The sequence below is a fragment of the Apodemus sylvaticus genome, chromosome 22, assembly GCF_947179515.1.
Source record: "Apodemus sylvaticus chromosome 22, mApoSyl1.1, whole genome shotgun sequence".
NCBI classification, from domain to species: Eukaryota; Metazoa; Chordata; class Mammalia; order Rodentia; family Muridae; genus Apodemus; species Apodemus sylvaticus.
In genome coordinates this window covers 26,099,437-26,122,753 of record NC_067493.1, presented here as the reverse complement: position 1 = coordinate 26,122,753, position 23,317 = coordinate 26,099,437, and the positions used below count along the sequence as shown (strand labels likewise).

At 54.7% G+C, this 23,317-nt stretch overlaps 1 protein-coding gene across 2 annotated transcripts in view; it reads right to left on the bottom strand.

Moving 5' to 3' along the window:
* Ttyh3 (tweety family member 3) overlaps window positions 1-20,992 on the bottom strand; it is a 28,656-nt gene extending 7,664 nt beyond the window's left edge. For both annotated transcript variants that reach the window (XM_052168375.1, XM_052168376.1), the window contains exons 1-11: window positions 20,646-20,992; window positions 7,862-8,031; window positions 7,539-7,650; window positions 7,198-7,418; window positions 6,765-6,860; window positions 5,564-5,636; window positions 5,266-5,341; window positions 4,164-4,219; window positions 3,424-3,516; window positions 1,630-1,722; window positions 1,302-1,438 (exon numbers count right to left, since the gene is read on the bottom strand). In XM_052168375.1, coding sequence (XP_052024335.1) covers window positions 1,302-1,438; window positions 1,630-1,722; window positions 3,424-3,516; window positions 4,164-4,219; window positions 5,266-5,341; window positions 5,564-5,636; window positions 6,765-6,860; window positions 7,198-7,418; window positions 7,539-7,650; window positions 7,862-8,031; window positions 20,646-20,768 — 1,250 coding nt within the window. In that variant the 5' untranslated portion in view covers window positions 20,769-20,992. The remainder of the gene's footprint in view (window positions 1-1,301; window positions 1,439-1,629; window positions 1,723-3,423; window positions 3,517-4,163; window positions 4,220-5,265; window positions 5,342-5,563; window positions 5,637-6,764; window positions 6,861-7,197; window positions 7,419-7,538; window positions 7,651-7,861; window positions 8,032-20,645) is intronic.
* Window positions 20,993-23,317: the final 2,325 nt, after the last annotated feature.

Below are 23,317 nucleotides of genomic sequence, written 5' to 3'. Positions count from 1 at the left end.
GCCCCCAGCATCTCCATCGTAGCCAGAGTCACAAGTGTAACCATTACCGCCACCAGAATCATCTCTTACCATCCCTGCTGTTGCTATGACCACCACCTTCATCATCACCCCCGTCATTAGGCTGTACCAACACTGCTACCATGGCCATACCACAAATATCAGCACACACCCACTGCCTGCATCGGAGTCATTACTGCCATTACTGCCCTGATAACCACCCTCATTTCATGAGCAGCAGTGGCGCCGTCATCACGACTTCTGCATTCATCCCTAGCCCCACCTCAAACATCATCCTCATAATCACCCCCACAGACGGTCCATTCCCCTCCCCATCACCATTACCACCCTCTGTTTTTGTCTTTCTGTTTGGGTTTTGTTTGTTTGTTTGTTTGGTTGGTTGGTTGGGATTTATAGACAGGGTTTCTCTATGTAGCCCTGGCTATCCTGGAACTCACTCTGCAGACCAAGGTGGCCTTGAAGTCAGAGATCTACCTGCCTCTGCACAAAGGTGTGTGCCACCACCACCCAGCTGTTTTTCTGTTTGTTTGTTTGTTTTGAGGTAAATTCTCTCTTTATAGTCCTGGTTGTCCTAGAACTAACTCTCTGTGCAGTTCAGGCTGGCCTTGAACTGACAGACAGCCACCTGCCTCTGCCTCCCAAGTGCTGGGATTAAAGTTGTGTCACCACTTCTGGCCATCACAACCCACCTCACCATCACTAATTCTATCACCATCAAAGGGAAAGAAACAGAAGAACAACACAGGCACAGGGGACAAGCCTGACTTGTTAGACCTGTCATCTGAGCTGGGTCACACACAGTACCATGGCCCCAGTGGAGGGAGGGAGGGGAGATGCATCAAGGAAGGAAACCTGACTCTCCATGTCTCCTCAGCCTAGTCCTACACTGAGGAAAAGGAGGAGGGGGCCATGAGGACTCCAGACTTCAAAGATAAAGACACAGGGGCGCCATCTGGGCCCCAAGCAGGATATGGTCACCAGAACTTCCTACTGCTGAAGCCAAGCCCTTGCCACGCACAGCTGTGCACATCTGTCCCTGAGACACGCTCTGCTGCAGTCGTCAGGGTGTAGAGCATTAAGCTAACACAAGGGGGCAGGAGAGGCTGGCTCTACCCTTGCCTGAACGGGGATGGACATCTGTCTCCATCATAGCTCTCATCACCACAGGCTCACCTGACAGCCGGCAGCTGCCAGTGCGGTTCAGAAGCCGGGAAAGTATTCCGGGGTGAGGATGCGCACACCTCTCACCTCCGCCCAAGCTCCAGGCCCAGTGAAAACCTTACCTCTTCTGTTGCCAGGTGTGTGGGATGCTGCAGACGATGGAGCTGAACATAAGGGCCGTGACAAAGGAAAAGAGGGCCAGGTAGATGAGGCCCTCCACCCCGTCATAGCAGAAGCCCGTCAGTGCCTGCACGTAGTCCTGAGCAGGAAGAACGGGACACAAAACAGGGACAGGGAGAGAATTGAGGACAGGCGGTGAGATCTACTTGCTAGGCCACACTGGATGTCCCTTCCATGAGGTGGGGTAGAAGACCCACCAGCACCCCAAGGACCACCCACTTCTTTCTGGTGGCTCCCCACCTCCCCGCCCCAGCTGCCCAGTAGCCTTACCAGGTGCAAGCTGCGGCAGTCGACCAGGGCGGTGAGATGCTGGAGATTCACTTCCGTGCCATTTAGCACCTCCTGGACTCGGAGCAAGGGATCCTGGGGCGGAGAGTTCACACATCATTTGGTGTCAGCATAATGACTGAGAACACCCCAAGGAGCCCCCGCCCCTTCCTTCCATCTCACAACTAAGAAACCCGCCTCCTGAACCCATCCCTGAACCCCACTAGGGTTTTCAGAAATGGTGAGTTTGGGTTCTGTGCCTTGGGAACAGAGGAATCAGGATACCTATAGATACCTGTCTAATGTGGTCACTGCTAAGAAGACAGATTTAATTAATTGTATCAGGAGTCTTGCTATACTATAAGTAGTTTCAAACTCATAATCCTCCTGCCTCAGCCTCTTCAGTGCTGGGATTAGAGGTGCATATTATCATACCTGGCTAGATTTTCCTCACAGATAGTGGAGAAACTCACTATGGGCCATTCTACTCTTAAAAATCTTATTTTGGAGGCAGAAGAAATGGCTCAACAGGTTAAGAAAATTGGCTGCCCTCCTAGAGGACTCAGGTTGGATTCCCAGCACCTACATGGTGCCTCAAAACTGTCTATGATTCTAGTTCCAGGGAATCTGATGTCCTCTGGCCCATACAGGAACTGAATAAACCCATGGTGTACAGACACACACACACACACACACACACACACACATACACGCACGCGTGCACGTACACACACGCAGGAAAAACACCCATGCACATAAAATAAAATTAAAAATAAATTTTATAATAGCTTTATTTTAGGTTGGTTGTAGTAGACAAGCCTGCAACTCCAGCACTCTAGCAGCACAGGCAGGAGGATTACTGCGTAGCAAATGTTTTCTGTTTTTGTTGTTGCCGTTTTGTTTTGTTTAAAGATAGGGTCTCACTATGTAGCCCTGCTTATCTCCGAACTCACAAAGATCTGCCGGATCCTGCCTTTTGAGTGCTGGCACTAAAGGAATGTGCCACCTCACCTGGATGCAGAATATTATAAAAGGGTCACCTATGATCAGGGAGTTCGTGCTAGGAAGACAGAAAGGCCCTGGTGTGATGGACTGAGTTGTGTCCACAAACCAGAACCTTCCACAGTCACAGTTCAGAGGGAAACCTTTTCTTTGTGCAGGGCTGGGATGGAATCCGGGGTCTGACAAGCACTTTACCACCACGGTAGTGAGACGTAGGGTCTCACTGGAGCCGAGGCTAGACTATGCAGCTCAGACTGACCTAGAAGGCCAGATCCTTCCCTAGTGTTCACAGAGTCAGGTGTGTCCCACAATATCCAGCCAGGCCTTGTTTTTTTTTGAGATGGGGGTTTGGCCACGTAGCCCAGGTTAGCCTAGAATTCAAGATCTTGCCTCAGCCTCCAGAGTCCTATGATTATAGCCATGTCACTATGCCAAACTTGTATTACTTTTTGATGTGAGGAACAAAAACATTTAATCGCATTTTATGTGGTGTGTGTGTGTGTGTGTGTGTGTGTGTGACGTGTATAGGCATGCCGCAGTAAGCACACGAAGGTCAGAGGACAACACGCAGAATCACTTCTTTCTGACCACCATGTAGGTCTGCGGGACTGAACTCAGGTTGTCAGGCTTGGTGGCAGAGACCCTTCCCACTCTGAGCCACCTTGTCAGCCTCTCAAATATTTTCTAACTCTGTGGAAAATGTCCCGGGAAAAGGAGGGAAGATGAAAAGAAGGGGAGCAAGCGAGACCCTTGGGTCCCCAGCGGTCAGTGCCACCCTGCCCACAGCCCCCTCACCTTAGTGGCTGGGTGCTCCCGGGGGACACTCCGCAGCAGCTCAGCGACGACATCTTGCATCTCCACCAGAGCCTTGTGGCTGCCCGACAGCTTCTGCTCCACAGAGAAGTGTGGAATCCAGCGGCTGTCAGCCGCTCCTCCTACCCCAGCCCTCCCAACACGGGCATCCCTCAAGGCCCCAGGTGGGCCGGTTATGCCTGAGCCCACCCTGCAGGCTACAGGGTACCCCTCCCCTGAAGGTACCCACACAGGGGACAAAATACACACCCCTCAGGTGGTAACAAAAGTCTGCACTCGCTTCAGAGAGCAAACCAAAGCATTCTCAATGGGAATGTGGCTTCAGAATGCAGGGGTACCCTCACCCCACTAGCGTAACTGGGTACAGGTACAGGATATGGCTAGCTGGGACTGCCAAACCCTTCAAATGCGGCCACCAGGACCCCTGAACAGGTGGTATTCTACAAGTGTCCCCCAGGACTTCCCCACACCTGCTTACATACCCCAGTCGGCTAGCCTCTGTCCTGCAGGGCTGCTGAGGGAACCCCCAAAGAATGAAAGGCACCCCAAGGATCCCCCATCACATAGGCCATCCCAAGGATAAGGCAACAGGACTACGCTTGGATCCCCAAGCTGGGTTTGCACGGAGCCTACGGGGCTAGTGGCTTCCGGCATTTGGGCTTGGAGGCTCTTCCAGCCTCTGCCCACAGGACCAGCCTGCCTCTCACCAGCCTGCCTCTCACCTGTTGGAAGGGGTTGGTGGCCCGGGGCGAGCAAGCCAAGTAGTACTGCAAAATGTCTGTGAAGAGAGGGAGGGGGCTGAGCGCAGGTCCTGTCTGGGTCTGCATGCAACTACGTGCATTCCCGTTGTCCTCAAGCATGCCTGTTTGTGTCTGGGGTGTCTACACGTGCCGATGCTTGCAAGTGGTGCATGTCTGCATGCGTGTGCTCCCATGTACTCGTATGCACATGCATTCACACACACACACAGGCATGTGTGTCTGCATGTGCGTGAGGCTGAGCCAAGACCCTGTCCTCAGAATGGGGCCCCTGAAGTGTTGAGGGCACTGGGAGGTGGGTCTCTCTGCTCTGAAGCACTGGGTGGAGTGAGGCCCCAGTACCCACACTCAGCCTTAGGTTCTGCATCCCAGTGGGTTTCGAGGGATGCAGGGGGCTTCAGGACCAGGGCCATGGCGCCTCACTTTCTCCCTACAGTCAGGGTGCCAGAAGTCCTGTTGGTCCCACCGAGGGACCCTCCCTACCCACTTCCGCCTGCTCAAACCTCCACTGTCTGGGGCCTGTGGTTCTTCAACAGCTTCTTGCTTCCTTCGTGTCAGCTGGCGGCCATGGGAAGTTTTTGTTTATTTCCCACTTTTGTGGTTTTTGAGACAGTCTCACCGAGGTTGAGTGCAGAACTCAAGCTCCTACTGCTATCGCCTCCTGAATGCTGGGATTCCGGTGTGTGCTGTGCCCACCTCAGGATGCTTTTACAAGGACACTGCATCATGTCTTAGGCCTAGCCCTTTCTTCCCCACTACAAGAAAGCTCACACTCCCAACTACAGCTCAGCCTTCTGCCTTCCCACCCTCTCTGTTCCCAACTAGGTGCTTCACAAACAGAGTTGGGGCTTCTGCCTCAGAGATCCAGCAGAGATGCAGCCTCCTGTATAGCAAGCGTGCCTCCCCTGGCTGCCTGTTGAGAAGCAGCTGGGGGTGCTGGCTTCCTGGCTTGCGCCAGGCCTCCCTGAGGTCAAAGGCCTGTGAGGGCAAGAGTTCCTCAGCTTTTTCCCCCTTGCTGTCTGTCCTAGGTCATGCCAGTCAGTCCCACGTGTAGCCACAGACTCACCCCCACTCAGTACCGAGTGCTCCTCCACCATCTTGGTTACAAAGGTGTCAGGGTCTACGCAGAAGTCACTGGAACCCTGAGGTGGGTAAGACAAGAGAGGGTTGGTGAACAGAGGGAAGCCAGGCCCACCCAGGGTTCTCGGGGAAATCCTGCTCCCCAAGGCACCACCTCTGTTCAGGGGACATATCAGAAAGATGGCTTTGTGTGACCCAGGGCAGGATGAGAGCTTATAGGAGTATGGCTTCCCCCTCCCCACTAAAGCCCATCAAATGACAATTCCTGGGCCCCTGCCACTCACCACAGACACGGCCACCTCCAAGCCCAGCGCACCCCAGCTGATGACCAGGGCCAAGACACCCAGCAAGCAGACCCTTGGGGCAAAGAGGGCCTGTCAGGCTGGGAATAGGGGACATGCCACCCACACGCTGCAGTACAGAGTACCAGGCCCCCAGAGCCCCGGCCTGAGGGCTCTGATACACACAGGACAGTAAGTGCTCCTGTGGCCTGGTCTCGGAGCTACTCCTGGCTAAGATGGGTCACAACCCATCCCTGGGGACAAGTGGGCAGCCTGGGCTTGGCTAGAAGACTAGGGACACCCTAGGTTCATCCTATTTATAAGAAACCCTCATCACACCAAGCCCTACAACTACGCCAACTGCACCCGTCCCTTGGTATGGCTGGCTCCTCCCTCCGTCCCTCAGGCCTGCTCCAGCCACACGGGCCTCTCTCCTCTTCTACACGTCAGCCAACTGCAGGTCTGCATGCTAGCACGCACGTCCTTCCCTAGTGTCGAAGCATCCTTTACTTGTGTGGTTCTCTTTCCCTTCTCTTGGAGCTTGGTGGGCGCATCGCGCATTGAAGACTGAATGCCTTGTCTCTGAGTCTGCTTTCCGCCTATGCATTATCACCCTGACTCCCAGCATCAGCACAGCTATTGTCGTGAGGCATGGAGGTGCCACTGGCAGGGGCTGGAGGGCCCACGGGGCTCATATAGTGACCGAGAGGTGACTGTTCAGGTGGAACAGTGACGTCACCCTGCAGCCTTCCATTGGTAAGCTGTCATCCTTCTTTCAGGGAAGATGGGTTTGGCACCGGTGGGTCGCTTGCTCAAGGTGGCTGACATGGTAAATGGCAGAGCCGGGCTGGAACCCAGCCAGGATGCCTGGTGTCCCCGCCACCACTCTGAGATCTGGCCCCCAGCCAGGATGCCTGGTGTCCCCGCCACCACTCTGAGATCTGGCCAGGTGGCTTTTAAGTAAGTACCCCCTGTGTAGACTCTCCTAGGGAAGTGCACATCTAATGACCATAGGAAAGTGGTTCGTGACACTGGTCACAGCAGTATAGCATTGCAGGGAGGGGAAGGCTGCTCTTGGGGAGACGCCTGTGACCAGAGCCCCATGAGTCTCACTGTCGGGGAGGAGACACAGCTGTTACCTCATCCCAGCAGCCCAGCCCTCTATCCCTGGACCCACAGGAGCCCACCTTCCCCTCTGACTCACCCAACCAAGATACCCTTGGAGCTTCGGATGAGGCCCACCAGCACCAGAAGACAGATGATAACATCGAGCAGTAGCAGGCCCAGGTACCCCAGCCACCTGTGGACACACACAGGCATTAGCCAGGCATGGATATGGGTAAACAGCCTGGGACTTGTGTCTTTTTTGGCAGGGTCTGGCTATTTAGCCCAGGCTGGTCTGGTGCTCCCTGCCCCTTTGCCTCGGCCATCCCAGTGTTTGAATTACAGGTGTATGCCACCAAGCCTGACTTGATGTCACTTCTTGAAGAAGACAGTGCCTCCTCCCACGGGGATTCTCGCTATGACTGGCAACCTAAAAGGCCTCAGGGACCAGGTAGAAAGTAGTTCCAGGAGGATGATGCTCTACCCAGGTGGGGTGGACCCTAGAAGGAGGTTGGGAAATAAACGTGGCGTACCTGTACCAGTCATAGAGGTCCACCTGTTCAGCTAGCACCTCCAGCGATACTCCGGGGTTCCTCCAAAAGGGGATGGCAGCGGTGTAGCCCAGCAGTGTCCCCAGGAGGGTCTGCAGCCGCTGCACAGCCCTCAGCGGCTCCTGCCGCCCGGCCAGCTGCCTCTCCAGGCTCTGCAGGTTGGGCTCCGCTGTGCGGTTCAGGGCTGCAGCCGTGTCCCACACCTTCGAGAGGAGCAATCTAAGCTGGAGCCAGGTGCAGAGCTGTCACCTGCACTACCAGACAGACGCACACAGAAGGTTCTAGAATACACAGGACGCTCCGCTCCCCAGCCAGCTACTCACGCGGTCCTGGACCCCTGCGACTGTGCGGTTGGCATGGCGGAGTGAGTAGGTAGCCCTATGAACGCCATCGCTGGTCTCCCCGTTGCCGTAGAATCCCACTGCGATGCCAGCGCTAGGGGAGGCACACTCATTGGATGCAGAGCTAGAGGAAACTTCCCGTCCTCCAAGCCCTGGGTCCCACCTGTCTTCTGGCCCTGCCTACACCCCGCCCAATCCTCTCGACTTTCTAACCACGCCCCCACCCCACCCCACCTCCACGTAGAGGGCTCCAGCTCCTCCCTCCGGAACAAGTCTCAGGCCTGGTCCAGCCCTCTCCAGCTCACCTGCAGACCAGCGTGGCGATGATGACGCACCAGGCGGTGCAGCAACAGTCTGCGTCAAGGTGCTCATCTGTCTTCCTCCGCCGGCAGCACAGCCAGAAGGAATAGAAGAGCAGGAAGAGGAGGTCTAGGGCCAGGCAGGCCAGGGCAGCGGCTCCCAGCAGCAGCAAGGCCTGAGAGCGGGCGGACGGTAGAGAGGATAAGCTCGCTGGGGGATAAGGGCCTGGGGCACAGGTCTGCATTTTTAAGTTCGCCTGATCTGCTGGGTGGTGGTGGCTCGCGCCTTTAATCCCAGCACTTGGGAGGCAGAGGCAGGCGGATTTCTGAGTTCGAGGCCAGCCTGGTCTACAGAGTGAGTTCCAGGACAGCCAGGACTATACAAAGAAACCCTATCTTGAAAAGTGTCTGCTTGATCACGCGCTTTCCCCAGTAAAGAAACTTCAGAAACCATGTGTCAGGTGGCACGCGGCTGTAATCCCAGAGCCCAGGGCTGAAGTAGAGAGTTCCTGTGAGTTGCTGTCCAGTCTGAGCTACATAGTAAGTTCAAAGCTATGGAATATGGAGCAGAACTCTATTTTAAAAAACAAAAACAAACAAACAAAAAAAGCTAGGACTACAGAGATGGCTCAATGGTTAAGAACACTAGATGCTCTTCCAAGGGACAAGAATTCAACATGCAGCTAACTGTCTGAGACAACAATCAGAAGGGATCTCACGCCCTCTACTGGCCTCTGGAGGTATGAAGCATGCATGTGGTACACAGACAACATGCATACAAACACCCATGCATATAAAATAAAAATAAATCTTACATTAAAAACAAAAACAAATCTGGGTCTGTGAAAGGTGCTGGTACCATGACACCCTGAGTTCAATCTCAGGATCCACATGGTAGAGGGGGAAAGGACCCCGACTCCGGAAGTACTCTGACCTCCACATGTGTACCATGCAATGTGTCTTCCCACCTCCTCCCCCCACCCCCCATGCACACACATTAGAGAAGTAGACAGGAAGGACAAGCCAGTAAACAAGCTCTCTTAGTAGCGGAAGCGTGCTCTCAGCTCACTTCCTGTGCGGGTTTCAGAAGCAGAGTGGTGGTGAACATCAACAGGACAACCGAGGCAGCTGGGAGATGCTAGATAGCTACTTTTTCTGACCCTACCCAGACTGTCCCCAGGTTCCATGACTCTGAGCCTCTCCTGGACCCATCTGACCTCTCCTCATCAGAGAGGAATGGCTGACGGCCCTTGGACAAGTGTGTCCTCCTTGGGGCCAGTCAGAGGAGCTATGGAGGCTGAACAACTCTGCCCAGCTCCCTGGGGACCGCAGGCTGTTCCGTCAACAGTCCTGGCAACCCAGTGGGCCATTTCTCAGGAGACAGTTGCCAGGCAGCAAAAGGATGGCGTTCCCTTCTCTCCCAGAAGCCAGCTGGCTCCCACACCTCGAGGCAGGCCTCTGCACTTTCCATCTGGAAAGGAAGGTGCTGTCCAGATAACATGGGCCCAGAACCAGGGTTATGTGATCTAAAGGCACGATGCTGCCCAGAAGGCTAAGGGACCATGGGAGCCTGGGCTTCTGTGGCACAGTGCAGAAAAACCCTCAGGCAAAGGCCAGAGCTCCACCAGGGCACCACATCCTGTCCCCCACCAGCTTCCCCTTGCCTCTCTACACTGGACCTGCAGCTGCGGCCGTCTGGGTGCTGCAAGGCCCTGCATGGAGGCGTCTTGCTATGTTTGCTGTGTATATTATAAAGGTCCACCATCCTGGCACAGGGGGGAACTGGTACAGTGCGGGTGTGCCAGAGCCATCCTGTGAGCCTAAGTGCTTACATCAGAAAGTCCTCCAAAGCCCAGGAGAGCTGACCCAGGAGTACCCAGACAGGTGGGGACAGGAGCAGGCCAGCTTGAAGCAGGCAATGGAGACAGAATCCAGGACCTGCCTGTAGCCCAGAGGCCAGTCGTAAGGACCTCACATAGACAAGGCCCTGCACAGCGGCCATGAGTTAACACCAGCCTGCCTGAACTACAGTGTTCCTTAGAGTCCCTCTGCATCTGTCATCAACCTGCTCACACCTAGACATGGACAAAAGGTCCCAATCCTCTGTAGGTCTCCTCCTCACCCAATAGAGGCAAAGGACGGTATAGGCCTGTGAGAGCAACTGACCACACTCTCCCTGGGTACCAAAGGGCCACCCTAGGACTCCCCATGTCAACCAGCCCCATCTTGGCCCCTATGTCTAGAATGTACACCTCCTCACTGGTGGAAGGGAGCTGGGGATGAATCCCAGAAACATGGTAGGCGCCAGGCTTTGGTTCTGCGGCCAGGGCAGGCCTGTACACCCAGTGGTTCCTTGGTTGGACCACATCCTCCCATTTGCTAGAAGAGAAAACATGTTTTGTAAGGTATGTCCCACGATAGGATCTGGGGTAGGGGGGAGAATCCTGTTTACAAATGGCACTACTGTGTTGCAGAGGGAGGCTTACGACATGCCACAAGACAACAGGGACTTACAGGGACCCAGCAGGTGCCAGCCTTTGCACAGGGAGGTGCTATTGGTACTGAGTTCACAGAAGAGGATGAGAGGGACCCTGGGGAGGTGACCACACTGGTCTGTGAGCTGGCTCAGCAGGTACAGGCTCGCTGTCAAGCCTGAAGACCCGAGTTCAATCTTCAGGACCCACATGGCAGAAGGAGAGACCCAACTCCTACACGTTGATCTCTGACCTCCACATGCATGCTATGGCATGTACGTGGGTGCACACATACACACATGTACACACGCAAACAGAAAAGATGGGCAGGGCTGTTAGCCAGTCTGCAGGCAAAGAGCAGATAAGGTCAGTGTCTGAACCGGAGTTAGCATCACTGGGGGAGGGGCCCTGGGACAAGACACGGGCTGATGGGAATGCAGGCTCTGAAGTCTACCTTTGCAGGGAGCCCTAGAAAAAGCTCCGAGTCTTCAGAGGGATGTGGGGAAGCTGGATAAACTGGGGTTTATAGCCAGGGAAAGCACACACCCTTGCCTTCATTCAAACACTCAAGTCTATGCTCACACATCTGTTCAAAGTTGTACCTACACATACTAGTATCAATGGGGTGGCCTTGTGAGTCCCAGGGCGCCTATACTCTTATGGAATGGTGGTACACATCTTTAACCCCAGCACTGGGGAGGCAGAGGTGGCCAAATCGCTGTTGAGTTTGAGGCCGGCCTGGTCTACACAGTGAGATCCTGTCTAAGGAAAAAGTTAAGAGAGAGATAGCTAGCCTTAAGAAACTCCATGGTAGCGGGCAGTGGTGGGTGGCACACTCCTTTAATCCAAGCACTTGGGAGGCAGAGGCAGGTGGATTTCTGTGAGTTGCAGCCTCTACAGAGGATTCCCAGGGCATTCAGGACTATCATACAAAGAAAACCTGTCTGAAGAACCAAAGAGAAAGAAAGAAATCCTATGGCCACCCCCCCAAAAAAAACTGGTACCTTGGGGCTCAAAGAAAGGGTGTCACCCAAAAATCTCAAAGTTAGTCAAGACCTATAGGTAGCGACAGTCATGCCAGGTGCCTGACATTCTCCACTCCTTATGCTCAGGGCAGCCAAGTGCCACACCTGCTCCCCTGCCCCATCCTGATCTGGCCTGTTCTAGGAAGCTCTTTTTGACCACATTTCTAGCCGTGTCTCGGGGTCAGCTTGCATACCACCAATAGGGTGCTCGAACGTGATGCCAGGCTCGTGCAGGGAATGGGAAGCTGCTAACATCTGTACTGCACGCTCTGGAGAGACTATCCTCCAATCTGCCCAGGACCTGTGCCCAGAGACTGGGTTCAACCACAGCAGGAACAAATTGAGAACCTCCTCCCCCAAATCACAAGAAGCTGGGGGGAACTTTCTAGTACAACCTATTCCTTCCAGATGGGGCCAGCTGTAATGAAAGCTCACGGTTGGTCCCCGAGGCCAGAGGCAGCCAGTTGAAACTGAGCCCCAGGAATGGAAGGGATGGCACACACACATACACACACACACACACACACACTGCCACTTTACACTTAGGGAAAGCACATCAGCACAGACACTTGGGAGGCCCTGTGGGACAGCTGACTGAGACAGTGTGACTTTCCTCCCAGGTCCCTGAGGCCAGATCCCAGAGGACATGCTTCCACGGGGGCACTAGGCCAATGTACTCAATGACAGAGCAGCCACCACTGCCCACAGGCCATTGAGGATGATAATAGGAAATGCCGCTCAGCAGCTAGGCTCTGACCACATGGAATTTTCCGTCTGTGGTAAAAGTGATCTAGAGGCTCAGTCGGGTGGGGCAGGCACTCAGTCCTGTCCTGGGCTACTGGCCACAGTGTGGGCTACAGGAACCAGGCTCCCAGCAAAGGTGGGCAGGAGGCAGCGTTGTCCCCAGCTCCCAGTCGTCCCCTATTGTGACTCCTCAGCACCCCCAGATGCAATACCCATGAGTCACATGACATATGCATACATGTAAAAGCCAGGAGCAAAACCTCCAGGTGGAATCTGTCTTAAGTTAGGGCTTTTATTGCTGTGGCAAAATACCCATGACTAAAAAGCAAGCTGGGGAGGAAAGGTATATTCTGCGTATATTTCCAGATCGTAGTCCTTCTCTGGAGGAAGTCAGGACAGGAACTCAAGCAGGGCTGGAACCTGGAGGCAGGAGCTGATGCAGAGGCCATGGAGGGAGCTGCTGACTGGCTTGCTTCCCCTGGCTTGCTCAGCCTGTTTTCCTAGAGAACCCAGGACCACCAGCCCAGGGATGGTACCACCAACAATAGGCTAGGTCCTCCCCTATCAATAACTAATTAAGAAAGCACCTTACCGCCAGAGCTTAGGAGGGATTTCCTTAACTTAGGTCCCCTCCTTTCAGATACCTTTAGTTTGTGAGGCAAGATGACATGAGACTAGCCAGCACAGCACTGTGGAAGCGTCTGGACAGTCATCTAGAGGGAGCATAAAGCCATAACCTTCCTAGACAGAGATGAGCCACCAGAGTCCCGTCTGTCTGCCCGGAGTAGGGATAAATCACCAGAGTGGACTAAGGATGTAGGCCCAGAGTCCATTGCTCCTGGGCCACCAGAGGGCTCTAAAGACCCCAACAGCACAGCTCAGTGGCCATGGGAAACAGGAAGTAGAAGTGGGTCACATACACTACCACTGTGGGGTCATGGGCTCCTGCCTGGCTGAGCACCCGAGGAGAGTCAGGGCTCAAAGACGGCCCTGTAGCCCTGTGGCGGCCTGGGCTACAGAGCCCAGGAAGGGGTCAGGGAGAGGAAAGGATCCAGGGTGCAAGAATGAGAGAAGGCAGGGGAATGGTACCCTCTTCCTTGTGCACAGAGCTTCCACTGGTAACCCTATATCTGCCAGTGGAAAGAGATAAAATATGAGGTGGTGTGTGGGGAGGGTGCTATTATCCCAAAAGCTGGCTGAGGCTAAGGTTCCACAGTCGTGGGCCAGAGTGAGGGAAGGGGAGGACCCACCAGGCTGGGCCCATGCCCGGGGATCACGCGGGATACATAAGTAACTGAGTATGCATACAGCTGGCTCAGCACGTATGAGCCACAGACCAGAGTCCCTGAGGCTGAGGCTTGGGGGTCCCCAGACCACTAACTGGAGCCAGCCCATCTGCGTCTTCAGACATCCAGTGCTAGCCAGGAAGCCCACTCTCGGCCCCACGGCGGGGATCCCGGGTTCTCCACCCGCTATCCCGATGGGCTGCCAGGGTGCTGAGCTGGCTACATGACCACGGGGGCCCCCACCCCCAACACACTGGGCTGAGCAACCGGTGATGCCGGCCAGAAATTAAAAACAGATTTTCCAGCGGGCCAGGCTTGGGTTTCACAAATTCCATGACAGTGAGTTCGTGGCAGGGCCGAGAGAGAGCGAACTCAGTTGATGGCTGCTGTGCAGAGTTGGGGTAAGGGGGAAACGGGGAGGGGGTGAGGGGGGAAGGGGGACCAACTTACTACGGCTGTTCTCCTACCCTGAGATTTTTAGTCGAGGTACCCAGGGCTATGGAGTCATACCCTAGTGTCCCTCCGGCTTCATTCTAGAAGCATCCACTGTCAGATACGCTGGCAAGTCCCTCCTTGAGCCTCAGCTCAGGGAACCCTCGGGAAAGTGTCCCTGTGTCTCCATCTCCAGCAAGGCAAGTGGCTCCAGCCCTCTGACACAGTTCCCAGGGTGTCCATCAGAGCTTCTCTGTTCTGGACTACAGCAGTCAACCACCCTGGATCAAGGACACCAGAAACCACTAATAGATAGATATGTGCACCCCAGTTTGACAGAGCTATGCAAGGGGCTTCAAGTCCAGTATGATCTGGTTTTGACCATGTGAAGTATTTCCCATCTCCCTGACCCCAAGGCCCTGGCTCCATTGCAAGGTTCCTCTTTTAGGCCTACTCAGAACTGCCTTGGGTGAAGGGTGGATGTAGCAAGGGAACCCACAGCAGCTCGAGGCCAGGAGCCCCAGTCCATGTCCTCTCGGGAGGACAAAAATGCCCAACTCCAATACTACTCGAGGAAAGGACTTCCCTAGAAAAGAGTTTAGAAATGAACAACATAAGTCCCTTGAGTTGGTGCCTAGGGGTCAGGGAAACAGAGCACACAGCTCCCCCAGAGGATGACCAAGAGCCCCAGGTAATGGCCGAGTGACCTAGCATGGGCCCCGGGCAGCAGGGTGCCACACCGGGTGAGGCAGAAGGGAAAGGGATCGGCAGAGGGTCTCACAGCCAGTTGAGCCTAGCAGGAAGCCGGAGGGAGTAGCACATCCCTGGAGACAGCTCAGAACAGCCTTGGGGAAGTCTGACCCCAACCTCGACCCAGGAACCTTTGGATTTGATTTTTGTGTTTGTCAGGAGACAGGGTCACACACAGCCCAGGTTGGCCTCAAACTCCCTATGTAGGGGTGGGTAGCCTTGACTTCCTGATCCGCTGCCTCCACCTCCAAGCGCCGGGATTACAGGTGTGCACCACTACTCTGGTTTCTGCGGGTCTGAACGAGGCTAAGCAAACACACGACCATGTGAGCAAGCTACAAAACACATTTTGTTGTTTTAATGTTATCGTTATATTTAAATTCGTTATGTATGTCTGGAGCCATGTATGCCACTATACACTGGAAATCAGAGAGCAACCTTGTGAGGTAGGCTTTTACTTCCCCTTTACGTGAGATCGAGGGTCCAAATTCAGGTCTTCAGGCCTGTGCACCAAGTGCTTCACCCACAGAGCCATCTCAATGGTCCATTCGCTTGCTTTTGAGACAGGATATGCAGCCATGCTGGCCTCAAACTCATGGTATTTCTGCCTCAGCCAACCAAGTGCTAGGACCATAGGCATACACCACTGCACCTCCCTAGCAGAAGCCTTCTTCATTTTTGTCTTCCAAGACAGGATTTCTCTGTGTGGCCCTGGCTGTCCCAAACTCCACGAGGCTGACTTTGAACTCAGAGATCTGTCTGCATCTGGGATTAAAGGCCACCACTGCCTAACTAGAAGCTTTCTTAAAGCTTCTTCTTCTTGGGACTTCTGGAGGGCCCAAGACTGCATGGCCAGAGATGGCGGCAGAGCTGATCGTGGTACTGTCCGAGGCTCCTACAGAGGCAGCACAGCTGAACACAGGACCTGACCAAAGGGCATAGCATTTTCCAGATCTAGGCAGTGTGGCCCCGGCCACCCACCCTGAATAGAGAGGATGCTACGGTTCAGGGTCACAGTCTCGCCATCCCTGGCCACACGTAACTACTGGTTCAGACTTGGTCCATGATACTCCCCTGGGATTCAGTAATTAGCCACAATGCACAAGCACACACTGCCGAGTGAGCCTGTCTGGTAGGGACTTGCCTGCTTCCCTTACTACAGGGGCCCTGTTCCTTATACCATCATCTCCCACCCAGGGGTTGCTCCAGAAGGTTCTACCTAGCCCTAGTCTTGGGGAGAGCAGAGTGGCGGTGTAGAAGGGGTCTGAATGGGGCCTTTTCTCATTTGCAACTTCAGAGCTCTGGTCAGCACGATGACACGCTGGGAATCACTCAGAAGCACTGAGAGTCAAAACAAGGCGAGAGCTGGAGCTCCGTTGGTAGAACACCTGCCTAGAATGCATGAAGCTCTGGGTTCCATCTACAGGGCTCCTGTGCCGTCAGCTCCACCCAGAGGGTGCTGTAGAAGACTCCAGTTAGCTCCAGGCAGGGTACTGATGCGGTAGAGACCAGCTCATCCTTAACATCCTGGGTTCAAGGACGGCCCTTAGGCCCTTGCATGAGATGGCTCGGTGGGTACTAAACCCTTCTGAGTAACAACTTGAGTTCAGATCTCCAGAACGGAGATAAAGTTGAATTCGGTAGTGCCCATCTGAAATCCCAGCACTCCTGTGGATAGTGAGATGGGAGGCAGAGACAGGAGAATGCCCAGAAGTTTGCCAGCCAGCTAGCCTGGCACAGGCATGGGCAGATGACAAGAGACTCCTACTTCAAACAGGGCTCATGTACACATGTGCTGAACATGCCCACATACATCACTCACACACACACACACACACACACACACACACACACACACACTTCAAAAAACGAACAATTTTTAAAAACGAGACAGAGCTCGGTGTGTGCCTTAGTGGCAGACAGCGTGCCTAGCGCCAGCCAGGCTCTGGGTCTGATCTCCAGCACTGGGGTGGGGGTAGGGGTGAAGGAGGAAGGAAAAGATGGAAAGAAACATGGCGGTATGCAATACAACTCTGGTTTCAAGTGGCATCATCCCAAAAATGCAAATGTGTGGATGAACTCCAGCTGGGTGGCTCCTTTATCTCCGCATGGTCCCCCCCACCCCCCCACCCCCCGCTCCCAGTGTCCCATAGATGTGCACTGCCTGTGTAAGCTGGAAGCAGGCGATAAGGCTGCTTTTTTCAGACGGAGCTCATTTCCTGAGTAGTCAGGAGGATGACAATGAAGCCAGCCCTGCCCAGAGGACACAGCCAAGCTGCCAACCTGCCTGCCATGCCGCCGACCTTGTACGCTGAGGGGCCCGGCTGTCACGAGCCAGCTGCAAGCTCTGGGAGCAGATCTCTGGTCCCAAGGGCTATTCAACTAGAGCCTAAATAGTGGCCTGTGACACAGGCGCCCAGAGCCTCCTAGACAGCATGTTCCCCTGTGCCATGCGGACAGAGGGGCTCTGAGCCAACTTACCTGGGATTCCCCACATGTTTTCCCCTACTTTGTTCCCGTTATTTAGGGGTCCTTCTCAAGCCCTGACTACGCTACCTAGGTTCCGCCCTCCCGTTTAATTGATGTTACCGCAGATCAAACCCAGAGCTAGGCAAGCGCTAATAAGCTGCATTCCCTGTCCCCACCCCTCATCCCATTTAAAAAAAATAGGATCTGTTAAATGCTGGTTTTGAACCCATTCCTCAGGCCTGGGTGGTTTTGAACTTGCCTCCTGAGTAGCTCGGATGACAGGTTTGCACAGCCATGCCTGGCTGGCCATAAGTCTTATCAGGCATCTGAGCCTCGGGACTGATGGGAAATGGTCCCACAGGCTGGCTAAATAGCAGGCGAATGCTACCAGCTATCTGGATGGCTAGCGTGCCACTGGCCTTCTGTGTGACTGGGCTGGTTGCACAGTGAGTCAGAGAGAAAGTTAGCGAGACCCAAGCCTCAGCTAGTAGTCTCCATGGCAGGCTAGGCAATACCTCCTCCAGGAAGCCCTCTCAGACTACCAAGGCCCACAAACCCTGCTCTGGACCCCATCATTAACAAGAACAGCTCTCCATCTGCAAACAGCTCCGGGCCTGCCTTGAACTAGCAGACAGTGAACCAGACATACAGAGATCGGAGACAGAGGGTGAACTGAACAGAAGGAGTGTCATGAGGGCTGAGAGAGGGTAAGAAAGCAGGTATTTACCCCACACCAGAATGAGATCAGAAGGTGTCAATACTTTACTCTCAGAGGAGTCGGACGCTCAAGTCTAGGGACTTCAGGCAGCCAGGACAGGACCAAATGACGATTAAGACTTCAGTCAGGACAAGCTGGCCACCGGCCATGTCAGGCCCCAGAGCCTCTGGGTCCTGCTCTGTCTACTGCTAGGACTTCTGTTCTTCCTCGTGAGGTGAATACACCTATCCACACAGATGCTTCTAAAATCCAGGTACCCCAGAGAAGTAAGTGTGTGTGTGTGTGTGTGTGTGTGTGTGTGTGTGTGTGTGTGTGAGGGCTAAGGAGTGCTGGGGAGGACCCAACACCGAAGGAAACTAACCAACAGCTCCTGGGGTAAGAAACCAGTACAGAAGCAGACCAGACTGGTAGAGGCCCTACAGTCATGAAGATAAAATGAACTTCCACCAAGTGACTTGACTCCGGGTGGTCCTTCTACTCAGCACAGTTCCAGGCGTCTAGGAGGGGACCAATCATGCTCAGAGACCTTCAGTTTTAACACTACAATGTGCAACCTCCCACCATCTCCTGGGTAACAGCTACATGGCATGGTGATACCCTATGCTGGTTTTATATATATACATTGGCTCTGTTCTGGTTTCTCACCAGTCCAGGCAGCAGCAGGGTCTGAGATACCCTTGCAACAGCCAGTCCATTCCTGCTGTGGACCTCAGGAGGTATGGGTATAGGCTCCCTGACTGAGGCTAAGCATTAGTGTGTACAATACAGACAGCTGCACGGCCCTGTGTGAAAGGAGGCAAGAACAGGCAGCTCCACACAGGGCTTGACTAGGGGTCTAATTGTGGGTTCCATCAGGCTCCAGTCAGCGGGCCATGAGTGTCAGAGAAAGCAGAAGGCCAGCCTGGTATCTCCGTGCTGGGAGCAGCGGTGGCTTTCTTCCCTAGAGGGACACAGTTCAGGTAAGGGCAGGGCAGATTGCTGAGAGGGTACCCCCAGGACAGGACAGCCACCCCAACATGCATGTGTATGCAAGCACACACACACACACACACACACACACACAGTTAGCATACCTCACCAGGGAAGCCGGGATGGAGCCCATGAGAAGCCATTACCCACCAGCCCAGAAAGGGAGCTCCTGCCTTTCTCCCTACAGGTGATCCTGCAAAACCATCAGTCCCAATTCCAAGACAAAGTGACGAGGCTCAGAGAGACCTAAAGCCTCAGCTCAGCAAGGGCAGGGGCACCACACACATCCACAGCCTTGGCTTCAGGAGGGAGCGGAGGCGGCGGGGGCTGGAGCCAGGCTGGGTTCCACACCGTGAATTATTCAGTGGCTAATTCTGCTCCTGGGAGAGGAGGCAGGAGGGAGAGTGAGTCAGAGGCCTCCCACAGCGGAGCAGCCAAAGCGGGCAGGACCAGGCTCAACTGGGGCCACAGAGCTGCGGGCCCAAAGACCTTACAAAGCTGGGCCTGAACCACTCACTACCTTCAGATTACCTGCAGCAGTCCCAAGAGCTGCAGGGACTGAACCCTCACCCTCTCTCTCCCTGTTGAAACTGTGGCAGAAAAGTGACAGCAAGTTCTACCTGCAGCAGGAGCAGGTGGCAGCCCACCGACCTCAGGAAATGCTACCTGGCGGCGCCATGCGCCAGCGGACCATCAAAACGGACCATCAGGCCAACCCTAAGGAGGCAACTTTCCAAGAATAATAGCTCATACAGTTTTTCCAGGAAAGAACACAACAATACCATTGCACAGTAAAAAAAAAAAACTACATGTGTCCCTCCAACCCCACCAGGACTGGTCTTCCCCCCCAAAATCCCCAGGTGAAGTCCGGGTCTTGCATCTCCTTGCTGTCTCTCAGGGCTCAGGCTTTGCCCTCACACATGTCCCAATCTCCTCAGGAACGCCATCAGTGGCTGGCGCTGGCTGGGGTCAGGTAGGCAGACAGTGGGAGCAGGGACCACCCTGTGCTCTCTCGCCCTCAACTTCAGTAAGATGAGGATGGCGACAGAGATATTTGGCACAGCCCTGGGAGGACTTCATTCCCAGGGCTACTGTCCCAGGAGTCCCTGGACAGAAACTCTGAAGTGCTCGGTGGGTGACCAAGTGGGTTGATCATTCTCTCTTTTTTTTTTTTTTTTTTTTTTCTTTCTGGAATCTGGAGCAGGAAGGAAAAGCCCACAGCCCCAGTCCCCCTGCTCCGCACTCAAATGACAGTGGTTCAGTAGTAGGGGTGGGGGTGGTGCTGGGACTTGGCAGGACGCCAGACTCAAGGGCTCCGCGGGGAGAAGGCTGCCAAGTGCCCCATGGCCCCCAGCCCAGATGGAGGCCCACTCGCCCCACTTCAGCCAGGCCTTATTTTCCACCCTGGGTTGAGAGACTGCTGGCACCCTGGTTTCCCACAACCACGCGACACGCTGTGTACATCCCACAGCCTGACCGTGAAGCAAGGGGTCATTAGCAGCCACAGAAGGCTGGCCATGGCCCAGGCTCCTCACCCACCAACAGTCTGGCACCGGGATTCCCTAGCTGAGGGGAGAAGACGAGGAATACCCTTCTGCCAGAACCCAGGGTTCCAGCCTCAGCTAGCGGGGGCTCTGCTGGGGAGCAGCTGACTGCCCAAAGGATGAAGATGGGCCTGCCAGGAACCCATCGGATCAGAGGGGGTCTATCAGGAGAGGGAGGCAGCTCTGTCAATCCAGATAAAAGGCCCTAAAGACACGGAGGGGCTGAACACCTTCAAGGGGGCGTTCGACGTTAATCCCTGGAAAGGTTATCAGTGAACAGGAGGCGACCCCTAAAATGAAAGGGGATGGGGAAGCGCCTGCTCCTTGGGAGGGGCCATGACCCGGGGCCCCTGACCCCGCACCCGGGGGCGCGCGTCACCTGCTGGTAGTCGGCGTCCTCGGGCCGGAATTGGCTGCTAGTGGCCTCCCACCGCAGGTCGAAGTGCGGCAGCCGGTGCAGGAGGCTCACCCACCAGGGCGCCGCGTAGCTGACCCCGGCCATGGCGGGCGGGCGGCCGCTGCGCCGGGCTTCCCTCGCTGCCGGATGCACTAGGCTCAGGGACCCGTCGACCCCTGCTCAGCTGCCCTCATAGTGCCTGCTACTAGGGGCCCCGGCCCGGCCCGGCTCGGCCCGGCTCGGCCCGGCTCGGCTCTGCTCGGCTCCGCTCGGCCGCCTGCGCCCGCCGCCTCTTTGTTCACCGCCGCTGCCGCCGCCCCCTCCGCGCACCCGCCCGCTCGCCTTCAGGCCCCACCCCCACACCGCCATAGGCCCACCGCCCTCAGGCCCCACCCCAGCCGTCCTCCCAGCACTTAGGCTCCGCCCCCGCACTGCTATTGGCCGGCACCCCGAAGACCCCGCCCATACCAGGGCCGTCTCTGCCTCCCGACTGCTATTGGCATTTCTCCCGTAGACCCTGCCCCCTACGTTGCCATTGGTCTTTTTGCCTACTAGTCACACCTCTCGGCTTAGGCAGGACCCTCAACCTCTTCGGCCATTTCTTCCCTGAAGAGCACGAAGGCTGGAATCCGAGGCTCACGCATAGCTTCCTCTCCGTCCCATGCCTTTGCTCTGTGGTTTGATCTCGTTTCCACGCAACCCTCGTGAGGGAACCAGTGACCTGTCTATAGGATGGACATGATCTGCTTTCGGGAGCTGCAGCTGTGTGATCTTGGGCGAATGACTTAGCCTCTCATCAGTGTTCTAGTCTGAGAAAAGGCGTTGCGGAGATAAAATGAGTGTGAAGTGCTCAGAACAAAGCCTAGCGCATAAGCCATAAAGGCGTGTGTAAGGCGATAATGGGCAGATAGGTTGGTGAATACCATCCTGCTTTATCTTTAGTTATCGTACCAGGGCCTTATGCATTCAAGCTAGGCACTCTACCACCGACCTAAACCCCCAGGTTATTGGTCAGGACACAGCCTATAGAAAGGGCATGGGAGTGGGGACACAGTTCTTGCTGTTCTCTTCCGGGGTGGCCTTCATATCCACTTGGCTCTGTCCATCCGCAACCCCGAGGCCTTGTGTTCTTAGAAACTAGATACACATCGGCTTCTCTGTGGCTAGGTAGACTCACTCCTGATCGGCTGGGCAGTGGTTTCCTGACCGACCTGTCTTTCAGTTCATGCAACTGCCTGAGGCATCTCCTTCCTTGCACTATGGCCCAAGGGCAGAGGCCCTTTATAGAGCTGTGGGTTTCAGAGCTCTGGATGGCTGGAGGAAGCTGCCAGGTTGGGAAACAGCCTGGAGCGATAGGAGAAGTTCTTAGTTGTCTTACTCCTAGGCCAAACAGCAGGGAATGTTCCCCGCCCCCGCCCCAGGCTGCCTTGTCCCTGTGTCAAAGGAACACTTGCTAGAGTAGGTGTGGTAGGCAAGATGCCCACTCCAGTGGGCCTGGCTAGCCTGTTTCCTTGACTCTCCTGTAGAGCAGGGGACTAGCCCTGCCCCCAGCTCTGCCTTTCGGGATCTGTAGTTTCAAAGATGAACATCAGAAACGGTCATCACAGGCTGGGAAAGTTTCTGCCCTCTGTTCCAGTACTTTCCACAGAGAACCCTGTATCCTTGCTTGGTCTCAACACTAGTAATGATGGCTAAGGTTCACACACATAGGTATGAGGTCTGGGAGTTTCCTCTCTCATCACCAGAAGCTTATTCAGATTGGAGATTTTCTTACACCTGTGCATTACATACTCACTGTGATGGACAAATTTCATAATCCAAAAGATATGGCAAAAGCCAGGTCTGAAGTCACACACCCTGGCAGCTGACAACAGGTTTGAAGCCTGGTTCATACACATGGCAAATTTGAAGTCAGCCCGAGCCTTAGATAGTAAGACCTTATCTTAAAAAAGAAAAAAAGGAGGTAGATGTGGCAAGGGGACAGGAAATATGCTAAATTTGATTAAGTAGTAGTGTATTTGGTCAGTGAAACCCTTTTCTGGGGGGGAGTCCTTGAAGGAAAAGTTACAAGGAGTGTCTAAAGTGGAGAAAGCAGGGAGGGTGACTGAGCAGGTAAAGGTGCTTGCGGCCAAACTTGAATACCTGAGTTCGATCCCATCCTCCACACGGTCCAGGAGAGACTCTACACATTGTTCTTCTGGCCACCAAGTATGTACTATGCACAGAGTAAAAAAAAAAAAAACGTAATTGTAGGGGCTGGAGAGATGGCTCAGCAGTTGCAAGCACTGCCTGCTCTTCCAGAAGACCCAGGTCCAACTCCCAGCACACACGTGGCAGCTCACACCTGTCTGTAGCTACAGTTCCGACACCCTCACACCAGCGTGCATGCAGGCAAAACAGCAATGCACACAGAAAAAAAAATGTTTTTAATGTAATAGAGGAAAGGTCCCTAATACACAGCGTCGAACAGGACAGGCAGCACGTCCCTGGTGGAGGTGACTCCCCACCCTAATGCTGCTCAGAGGGTTACTGCAGGAAACTGCGGGACATTGGCAGCCTGTCTCCTGGGAGAACGGGAGTTAAAGGAAAGAATGCCAAGTAGTGACTGTGGGCACAGAGCAGGAAGGAAGGCCCTCCGCCCTGCCCGCTTTGGC